At 38.3% G+C, this 11,692-nt stretch overlaps 1 protein-coding gene across 1 annotated transcript; it reads right to left on the bottom strand.

Annotated features, from left to right (window-relative positions):
- Window positions 1–4,921: 4,921 nt before the first annotated feature.
- ACTRT1 (actin related protein T1) lies at window positions 4,922–6,055 on the bottom strand (the record flags this gene model as incomplete). The annotated part of the gene is made up of 1 exon (XM_081125626.1): window positions 4,922–6,055. One exon carries the CDS (start codon window positions 6,053–6,055, stop codon window positions 4,922–4,924), a length of 1,134 nt encoding a protein of 377 aa, XP_080981752.1.
- Window positions 6,056–11,692: the final 5,637 nt, after the last annotated feature.

Raw genomic sequence — 11,692 nt, 5'->3', positions numbered from 1 at the left:
TTACCTTGTTATTTTTAGTTGGAAATTTGTATAACCTCATTTTCCTCATAATTGAGAAACTTTACATATATACACATGTAAAATAGTATTAAAATATGCATATATATAATTACTATTACTAATTGGGACTCACTTAGTTTGTATGGTAATCTATAACTAAATTTGGCCATTTGTTCCTCCATGTCTACTTGTTAGGGCAGAAATAGAATAGTGGAGGCTAGCTGTAATTACAAGAAATATTAATCATGCTCTGTTAACCGTGATTGTTCTGTTCTGATTAGAGAAAGTGCATTCTACCCAGGCTGAGAGTTGTACGCCCTGGGACATGGGAACTACCCTTGGAATGCAGTTCATTCTCCTTTTCTGAGAACTGCCTATCATCAGGGAAAGGTTAACAACCTTGTTCCAGAAACACTGGAGTCCCTGAGGTGCCTGCCCTTTGTGACTCCCAGCCCACATTGCCTGTAACCTAGAACCATTAATCCTTGCCTGCTTCCCCATGACTGTAATTCCTCCTTTTCCATGCAATCTTTGTCCTTCTACCCAATATAAGCAGCTGGCTTATGAGGGGGCGGGTGTAGAGCAGATTTCCGTAGATGATCCCCTGCTCTCCCATACCGCAGGCATTATTGGAATAAACGCTCACATATGATTCAACCATGTCTCTGTTGAGTTGGCCCAAGTAGTGACAGGCAGCCGAACCCATTCTTTATTCAGTTTCACACTCTCAAATTGTCTCTCCTCTTCTTAGTGACCTGGAAACCTGACCTCCATTGACTGTATCTACCTGATTCACTCCCTTATCCTCTGGCTTATGGTTGATTTGAAGATATAGAAGTCACAAGTAAAGCTTGAAGGATACAAAGAGAAAGAATTTTGAGTATTACTTCTCCTGGCTTTCTAATGGGCTGCAAGTTGGCAGTGGCTACGTTCCCTTTTGGAAGACCATATTTCCAATTAGGCAGCCTACGGGTTTAAACTAATGTATGCAATATGCACAAAATATGCAATATGTCATAATATGCCATATGTAATATACACTGTACAACATATAATAAAAATAAATCTACAACAAAATGAGAATACATAGCCTTCATGGGCAAATATGATGCACCAACCAATTACCATGTTTTAGGCAAAAGTGAGAAGAGGAAGCCTCAATATCACGCAGATTAGGCCTCTGCTATTTATTTTGTTCATTAGAATCCTCTTGTGTATATTTGGCTTATCTTACTGTACTTGCTAGGGAAATTCTTACAATATTGAACTGTAGTTTTGACAGCAGACCATCTATTCTCACTCCAGGTTTTAATGGAATCAAGCTTTCCACTCTGTGACAGATACAATGCAATGTATTCATCAAGTCCCTTATCTTTTCTGTATATACAGAAAATTATATTCCCAAGCCACTTTGCAGTTAGGTTGAGGATATGTAACTGGATTCTAGCCAAAGGATATGGGCTCAATTGATGTAAAATTCTCCAAGCCCTGGATCTTAAAAACATCTCATGGGACCCTCCTGCTCTCCCTTTCCATCTGATGCTAGAGTCCATAAATTCCAAATGTCAAAGCTACAGCATGAAAGTAGCTTGAGGGGTACTGTGCTGGACAACTGCCAGAATTGAATTAGAATTGTCTAAATGAAAAATACTGCTCAAAACCACTATAATTTTTTGAGATCATCTGTTGCAGAAATAAATATTTCCTCCTTGAACTAGTTAGAGTAGATTCTATTATCTACAAACCAAATCTGAATAATACACCATCTATTTTTTGTTTTCTAAGGCTGTGTTTTCTTTTGTTTCTATTTATTAAGACTGTTGAATTGTATCCAAACCATTTTTTCTCATCTATTGGTTTTACCCTATTTTTCCTTCAATTTATTAATTTGAATTATATTACTGGATTTTCTAATACTAGTTAAGGCTGATAAACCCCTGTTCTGAACGATGTATCAACATTCTTCAAAAGTGAGAGAACTATGTTGCAAATTTTTTCATTACAATCTAGTGTTAATAGTATTAAAAATATGCATAACAATGAAAATTTTGAATGACTGATAGAACTTACCTGGGCAAATATCTAGACTTCATGCTTATTTTGTGTCAATATTTTAAAATAATTTTGTAACTTTTATCATAGGGAGGAAATATTTATCTTAAGATATAGCTTAGGGAAATTTATATTTGTGGAATTAACTGTAAAGTTATTTATAATAGGGAAATCATTTGGTTTCTGCTACATCAGCATTTATGACCATTTTAAATATATTATTGTATTTATTAACTTATTTTCAATTGAATTTAGTTTTATTCTTTATGATTTTAAATCTGTTTCTTATAAATTTTGATCAATAATTCCATTGGCATATCTATTTATTTTGTCTTTATAAAGAATCAACTCTGTAATCTCTATTTTCCCTTTTTAATATCACATTACTTTCTGATTTCCTATTTTTGAAATTATTTTCTTCTAAATTTTGGTTTTATTCCATTTACTTTTTCAGACTTCACAAATTGGATATTTAGCTCTTTGATATTTGGCCTTTGTATTTATGAAAGCATTAAGACTATGCATTACTTACTAATGTCAGCATTAGCTGCATCCCATCTTTTAGTATTTTGTGATGATTCACTTTTAATTAGCTTAGTATTTTCATTACAATTTCTTCTTTGACACAGTCTTTTTATATAATTGCCTTTTTATATTTCCAATTTTAGTCATTATTTAATTTTTTATAATTTTAAGGTTTTTACAGTTAGTTTATACAGCTTCAACAATTTAAATAATTAAATTGATTGAGTAATTTTTCTTTCTGATAAATGCAGGTATATTCAAAGAGTTTAACTCCAGTTTCCATGATTTATCTTTTTTTGTATTACAGAATTTTCATTCTTTTTATTAGGTTAGTATTATAAGTTTATACAGTCAGTATTTTAATTTTCTTAATGTTTTTATTTATTGCAGAGTGAAGAAAGGAGAGAGATAGAAACATCAATGACGAGAGAGAATCATCAGTAGGCTGATCTACTGGGGATCGAGCCCACAACATGTTCTTTACTGATACACTATTGACAGTAAACACTTTCAGTCGTTGTCAGAAAACACCTTTATTTTACCATCTTTTATTGGAATGATTTTACTGAGTATATATATAATTCTAGATCAACGGTAATCTTTTCCTAGCTTTTTGAAGCTATCATTCCACTATCTTCTGGTTCCATTGTGGTTTTACTAAGTTATCTGTAAACAGAGGTATTCTATTAAACCAGATCTCTCAAATAAATATAAAAATAAAATAATCTATCTATAGAGGATTACCATATGGGAAAGCAGAAATGTTTTGTTTACCAAAAAAGGGATTGTATTACAAAACCTTCTCTAAATTTTCCATTCTCTCCCAATAATATTTTGGGGAAATAACACTAAATTAATGTGAAGAAATTCATGTATGCATAATTGATTTAACAATTTATTTATTGATGGCCAATAAATATTTTCAGTAATTTACCCCTACCAAAAAGAGGCTATAAATATCCTTTAAAGTAAGTACAAAAAAACAAAAAAATAAAAATAAAAACACGATAAGGAGAGGTGTTGAATTTTAATATACCAACTGGGAATAGGGGTCCTGAGTTTAAAGAACCTTAAATAATTAGTGATTTTGTCCAGGCTGGTGTTGCTCAGTGCTTAGAGTGGCAGCCAGTACACCAAAGGATCTTAGGTTCGATTCCAGGTCAAAAACACATACCCAGGTTGCAGGTGTGATCTGTCCAGGTCCCAACTCATGCAGGAGGCAACCACTTATGTGTATCTCTCACATCAATGTTTCTCTCTCTCTCTCTCCCCCCTCTCCCTCTCCTGCAACTCCTTTCCTCCCTTCCACTCTCTCTAAAACAGGCAAAGGAAAAAATATCCTCAGATGAGGAATAAAAAAAAAAATAATAATAAAAATAGTAATAATTAGTGAGTGTGTGCACGTCTCTCCTCTTTGCTAAAGACAACAGCTCCATCCCACTGAGCTGCCGGATCTCATAACAACAGAGAGCCCTATTGTGTTTCCTTGTGCTAATTAAACACCAACTGAGTGACAGCTTCTGTTGATCCCTAAAAGCAGGGTAGCATTCCTTCTACTTTATTCCCCTTCCCTCCCTGCCCATTTCCTGGTATCTCTCCTTCCCATTAGATCTATCAAAAATATCTAAGACAATTGATTAAAATGAAGATTTCAAGGACTCTACTGAGTCAAAAATGGGGCATGAGGCTCAAGAATCTGCTTTTACTCCAAACCCTACAAGTGGATACAGCCTGAACACAAACCCCAAGGATTTCTGAAGAGAAAACAATTGAAATGGTTCACGACACAGGAAGGGTGAAATAGAAGCACTTAGAAAGATTGACTACACTAATAGAAAATATTGTGATGAAGGCATTAATTAAGCAGAGCAAAAAAATTAGAAATCTAATAGAAAATTCTGAAAAATTATCTTCGATATGGGGCCTTGGACAAAAAAACCTGCTTCAACTACAAATAAAATAATAACAGAAACTTACTCCGATCTATAAAAAGAATTCAGGTATTTTCATTCATGGTGCTGAGCACTGTTGGGTCATTAAGGCCTTTGAATATGTGTGGCAAAATATAGGCTCACCCCTTAGAAAACTGTACTTATGCAAATAAGCCAATATTTTCATGTATTTATGAAGGAGTCCAAGGACCTCCCACTGCTCATATAAACCCAGTTTAAGAACTCCCGACAAACAAAAAATATCCACTATCTAGATCAGGAATGATCTGGCGCCAACAAAAATGAACCGAGACCCGAAATGTCACATCACTTTTATTAAACACCGTGGAAAGATTTCACCTCCACCCAGTGCTTCTGCGACACTTCGAGCTGTGCCTCATGCTGTGGATGCTTTAAAAGCATCTTCTCTGAATGATATGAGTCCCATGCTCCACGAACTCCGCAGAAGTGATCCACATCTGTTTGAAACTGCTCAGAGAGGTCATGACAGATGCACCTATCCAGGCAGAGAAACACCTGTCAGGAGAAGCCGTGATCTTGATGGGAGTTCCTCTGGACGCCAGCTCTTCTAGTTCTTTCATAAGCCTTTCCTCCAGCCCAGGGAAGAGAGTGGTGCCCCCGGACAGCACGATATCTGCGATGAGCTTCATCTGGATGTCCCTGTCGCACTTCATAATGCTGTTGGCAACCATTCTGGAGAGTCCTGGGCTTTGGATGCCGAGCAGGTGAGGTGCAAAAAGAACCTCAGGCACCTGGTACGCCTGGCTCCCAATGGAGATGACATTGCCGTCGGGCAGCAGGTACTTTCTCAGGAGCGCCTCTGGACTTTTGTGAAGCTCTTTCTCTGGATCAAAGGCCACGTAGCACAGCTTCTCTTTGATGTCATCCACCAGGCCCTTGGTGGGCGTGTAAGGGAAGGTGCTGCCACTGGCGAGCAGCAGCTGGCTGAGGTGCTCTGTGATGTCCCTCCCTGCCACATCGAGCTTGGTGATGGCATGAGGCAGGGAATAACCCTCGAAGACGGGAACAGTGCAAGTGACCCCTTCCCCGCTGTCCACCACAAGGCCCGTGACAGAGGCCGAGGCATAGAGGGCGGCCACCGCGTGGTTGGACAGGTAGAAGGCAGGCACATTGAACGTCTCGAACATCACCTCTGCCATCTTCTCTCGATTCTTTGTTGGGTTCAGGGACGTCTCGGTCATGAGTACAGGCCGTTGAGAGGATTTGACTCCCAGATGGCACTCGAAAAGGTATTTCCAGAGCTGCTCCATGTCATCCCACCTTGTTACCAGTCCTCGCTCAATGGGGTAGTGCAAAAGGAGGGCCTCATACTTGCACAGGGCATTTTCCCCCACCAGGTAGCGTTTCTGATAGGGCTGGGACAAAGGCATGTTAAACTGAGGGTGCCCCACGACAGAATTGATGACATGACGGGGCACAATCTCTCCAGACAGGCCTGCTTTGCAGAGTCCCGACCCGTTGTCAAAAATGACAGCAGGGGTATCTAGTATGTATGGGTTAAACATACCTGCAGAATGTTCTACTGAACTTCACCAAAACACAGGACACCCGACCACCGGCGGAAATCAGAGGCACCTCTGGAAGTTCAAAAGCCACGGGATTCCAAAGTTCTTGGGTTGTCACTCAGGTGAAGCTAGCAGGCTGTCCCCAGTTCCCCAGAACACCTCACCCTCAGCCCATGAATCTTGTTCCCTTCAGGGCAGCCCAGGGCCGGCTGAGGCTATTTCACTGGTGGCCCCCCATATGTAACAATGACGCCAAGGCAACGGTTGTCCTCAGAGAGAGGCAGTGGGGGGGGGGGGGGCTTGGAGGGGTGCGGTCTCTAGGATACCAGCAGCCCCAGGGTGAAGCAGAGGAAAGCCAAACCATACCTATGGGCGGCTTTGATAACTGAATCGGAACCCAAGTTCTTGCCTTAGATCTAAGTCAGGAAGCCCAGCTGTGGGTTTGTCCCTCCCCCAAAGAACTGGCTCCTATGGTCAGCTGAGCTGCTCTTTGGGGGGTGACAATACCCTTCCCTTTGCTAAGGGGGGGAACTAAGCATGAGACAAGGGTTCAACCTGGAATGGGGGTGCCCATGACCCAGTTCCAGAGGTGTTTGCTCCTGTTTTCTTGTTTTGAACAGCTTCATTGAGAGAAAGCTCACATATAGTATCTTCACCCATTAATGGTGTAAACTTCCATGACTCTCAGTCTAAGCACCGATACGGGCAAACATCACAAAAGTCAAGTTTAGAACATTTTCTTCCCTAAAAAGAAACCCTGTTCTCTTTAGTTGTCACCCTTTCCTGGCTGAATCCTGTGATCCCTGAACCCCATTAATATATCTTTGTCTCCATAGATTTCTTTTCTTTGCCTCTTTAATATAAATGGCATCATAATATGAGGCCTTTGTGACTGGATCATTCTTTCAGCATATTTGCGTCAAGGTTTTTGATTATTTGGATATCACACATTGTGTTTACCTATCCTACAACGTACCATTGTTCGCAGTATTTGTTTCTAATCTTTATGTATTTCTATAAGATTGGTACTAATACCCTCTACTTTTCTTGAACTTTTTAAAAGAACCAGCTTTTGGCTTCATGGATTCCTTTATTAATTTTTTGTTCTCTATTTTGATAATTTCTGCACTGTTCCTTTTCATTTCATTCCTTCTGCTTCTTTAGTTTGCTCTTTTACCAGTGTGATAAGTTGAAATGTTAGGATCTAGATGATATCTTTCTTCATTTAAAAAAAAAAAAAAAGTTTTCTTATTGATTTCAGAGAGAGGAAGGGAGGAGGAGAGAGATCTGTATCTTTTTAAATATAGATTGAGAGTATTTACTTGATTTGTCAGCTTGGATAAGGTATTTTGGTCAGTTGTTTGGTCAAACACTAGTCTAGCTGTTACCTTGCAAGGGTTTGGTAGCTGCTATTAACATTTCAAAATGTTGATTTAAATAAAGGAGATAAACATCAATAATGTGAGTGAACCTCATCCAATCAATTGAAGGCTTTTAGAGCAAAAAATTGAACTTTCTTGGAAAAGAAGGAATTCTGTCTCAAGACTATAACATAGAAAACTTGCCTCGGTTTCCAGTCTGCTGGCCTGCCCTATAGATTTCAAATTTAAGGCTTTAACCCTGTGATGGTTTCATTTATGTGGCAACTTGACTAAGAGATGCCCACCTATCTTGTAGAACATTATTACTTAGCGGGTAAATGAGTGTGTATCTAGTATAGGTTAACATTTGAATTGGTAGATTGAGTAAAGATCAGCCTCACCAATGCAAGTTGGCATTATTCAAAACATTGAAGGCCTTCATAGAAAATGAAGGCATTGGGAAGGGCAAATTTGCTCTCTGAAAATATGCCTCTGGGACACCCATCTTCTCCCACCTTTGGACATCAAACATGGACACTCCTGCTTCTTGGGCCTTCAGACTCAGGCCAGGACTTTCCCCCTGGACTCCCCGGGTTCTCAGGTTACTGGGTATGGACTGAAACTAGACCATTAGCTTTCCAAGGCCTCCAGGTTACAGATGACAGTTGCAGGGACTTAGATACACGAGCAAATCCTTTCATGGTAAATCTCTATATCTCCATTTATCTATCTATCCTATTGATTTTGTTTCTCTTGAGAGCCTTGACAAATAAAAGCATCAACTCTTATTTTTACAGTTTTTTCTGAGGAATATTTAATATACAAAAATGTATATACTTAATGTACTGTATACATTTTGATGGGTTTGGGCACATGTACTCGACTGTGATGTCATTACCACAATCAAAGTAAAAACATATCCATCACCTCCAAAAGATTTAGTGCCCTCTTCTCGCTTGTGTACATGGATGTGTGTGTGTTGTGTGTGTATGAGTGTATGTATGTGTGCCTGTTATGAACGCTTACCATGAGATCTACCCCCTTAAACAAGTTTTAAGTGCACAATATAGTATTGTTAACTATAGGCACTGTGTTGTACAGCAGATCTCTAGAACATATTCAGCTTGCAATGCTGTGACTTTATACTCATTGAACAACAACTTGCTATTTCTACTGTGCAGATTTTAATAATCAAATCACAAATGAGAACAGCAAGCAAGAAGGAACAAACAGCAACGTTCACTGAACAAACACCAGATCTATAACTCTCTTTGCTATTCTGGATTGAAACTTTATTTTTACAGGCTTTTAAAGTTCCTTCCTCCAAGCCATGCACGGAAACACATTAATGCATTAGGTTGAGAATTTTAGGTTTATAGATATTTAAACGTATTATTTATTAAATATTGCCCTTTTATCCTTTCAAATTGATATAACCCCCCACTTCTTTTAAAGGAGATTTTATCTTTTTCATCATAATGCATTGAAAGCCAGCTGCATTCTAATATAAAATAATTCATTGGAACGCAAGGAACACACTGTGTACTGCATTCAGCAGCCCCATCTATTTCCATAAGCCTTTCAGCGCTCAGTATCTAACCAGTAAAGCAACGTACTTAATTTCTATTTTGCTCACTCTAAACGTGGAAGAAGTTACAGTTATGATAATTGGGTATTAGGTCATAACATAGCTTTGTAAATTTCAGTTTTGCAAGTTTTTAATTATAGGTAAAATAATTTTCTAGGATTTCCCTCATATTCTGAATGTCATAAAATTTTATTTTACTTGTTTTAATAGAAGCCAACATCCATCCAAGTAGATAAAGGGCACTGTCCCTGACTGATATTACACTTTCTAATATTCTCATCAAAATTTTCAGTTTCATGGGAATTCCCTAAGTGAATATTAGGTATAAATTGCTAGGGGCATTATTAAAGAAAATGGCTGAGCCTCAGCAAGAGTAGCACCGTTTGTAGTATTTTAACCTGCTTTTTCTATTCTCCCCCACTTCAGAGATCCACACTTGCTTCAAAAACCAACACACTAGATGGGCAGGTGTGGCTCAGCGGTCGAGAGATCGCGGTTCGATTCCCGGTCAGGGCACAGGCCCAGGTTTCAGGCTCGATCCCCAGCAGGGGGCGCGCAGGAGGCAGCCGAGCAATGACTCTCATCATTGATGTTTCTCTCTCTCTCTCCCTCTCCCTTCCTCTCTGAAATCAATAAAATCGTATTTTTTAAAAAAAATTACCAGGGAACAAGAGGAAATTTAAAAGTGTGTACTAATGTGAGCAAAATCTTATATCTTAAACTTAGAAGAAATGTATGAAATTGTTCAATAGATTGTTTGGTTATAGTGCAGGCCCTTATATTTTGTGAGTGTTAAGATAAAGTTAAAGGTTAGTCTTTTGCTAAGGATTTTTTTTTTTTTAATCTGTGTTCATCAAAGATATTGGCCTATGGTTTTCTTTTCTTATAATGTCTTTAGCTTTGGTACCAGGGTAATGCTGGCCACATAAAATGAGTTTGAGAGTTTTTTCTCCCCTTTAACTCTTTCGGAGCGTTTGGGAAGCATTCACATTGATTCTTTAACTGTTAGTGGAATTCAACAGTGAAACTATCAAGTCCTGGGCTTTTCTTTACTGGGAGGTTTTTGATTACTGATTCAATCTTCTACCTAGTTATAGGTCTGTTCAGACTTTCTATTTTTTCATGTTTCAGGCATAAAGTTATATTGTTTATTTGAGGTCGGTTTGTCTTTTATGAAGGCAGGGTCTGTCACTATAAACCTCCCTCTTAGTACTTTCACAAGTGTTCCCTTTCTTCACAGCCCTGCAATCCCTTTGACTACATTAAACCGAGGTATGTCTGGCATTTACAATGGGCTCATGTTGGGGCCACATTTTGGTCAATCTTTCAGCCAACCAACCAAGCAAACTGTTAGGGTCTTTTCTAACTATATAAGCTACAACATTAAATGCAAAACCTGTTTTTTATTGAATTTATTTGGGTGACATTGGTTGATACAATTATATATGTTTCAGGTGTACAATTCTATAATATCTCATCTGTGTATTGTATTGTGTGGTCACCACCCCAAGTCAAGTCTCCTTCCATCACCATTTATTCCCCCTTACCCTCTTCTACCTCCCCCACCCCTCTTTCTCTCTAGCAATCAAAAATCAACATACTGATGTCTGTGTCTATGAGGTTTGCTTTTAGCTTAATCCCTTCACCTTTTCCACCCAGCCCCCCAACCCTCCTCCCCTGACAGCTATCCGCCTATTCTCTGTGTCTATGAATACATATGCATATGCATAGACGGTGATATATAGATTAAATGAGATTTATTATGAGGAATTTACTCACATGATTATGGAATCTGAAAAGCCCCGAGACTTATCTGGCATCTGCATGCTGGAGACTAAAGAACACTGGTGATTTAATTTCGTCTGAGTCTGAAGACCTGAGAAAGAGAGCCAATGGTATAAATCCCAGTCCAAGAGCAAAAATACACGTGATGAGATGTCCCAACTCAAACAATGAGTCAGGAAAATGGGGAAAATTCCTCTTTGCCTTTTGAGCTATTTACGCCCCCTACTGATTGATGATGGTCTCCCACACTATAGTGCAATCTACTTTACTAAGGCCACCAAATCAAAGGTTTATCTCATCCAGAAACATTCTCACATCCTCAGACACACAAAAATGAAAACAGAACCCAAAAATGGGACAAAAATTTCACAATCATAGTTTTGACAAGGTAATTGTATCTAGAATATATAAAGAATTCTTACAGCGCAATATTAAAGGAAATGAACAAAGGATCTGAATAAATATTTCCCTGGAAAAGATATACAAATAGCCAATAAGCATATTAAAAGATGCTCAACATAATTATCCACCAGGGAAATTCAAAGCAAAACACAATGAGATATTGGCTCACACCAATTAGGATGGATATAATTAAAAGACAGATAATAAATATTGACAAGGATGTGGATAATTGCTTGCAGAGATGGAAGTAACACAGCCATTTTGAAAAAAATATCTGAAAGTTCCTTAAAACATTTAGAAATTCCATGTGACCCAGCAATTGCATTCCCAAGTATACACCCAAGAGAAATTAAAACATCAAGCAACAAACTTACACATGAATGTCTATTGCAGCATTATTCATAATAGCCAAAAGGCAGAAAGAACCCAAATGACTACCAATTGACGAGTGGTTAAAGAAATTGAGGTATATCTATACAATGAAGTATTATACAGTCATTA

The sequence above is a fragment of the Miniopterus schreibersii genome (assembly GCF_964146895.1).
Source record: "Miniopterus schreibersii genome assembly, chromosome: X".
Taxonomy (NCBI): Eukaryota; Metazoa; Chordata; class Mammalia; order Chiroptera; family Miniopteridae; genus Miniopterus; species Miniopterus schreibersii.
Note: the sequence above shows the minus strand (reverse complement) of the source record. Positions and strands in the feature narration are given on the sequence as shown.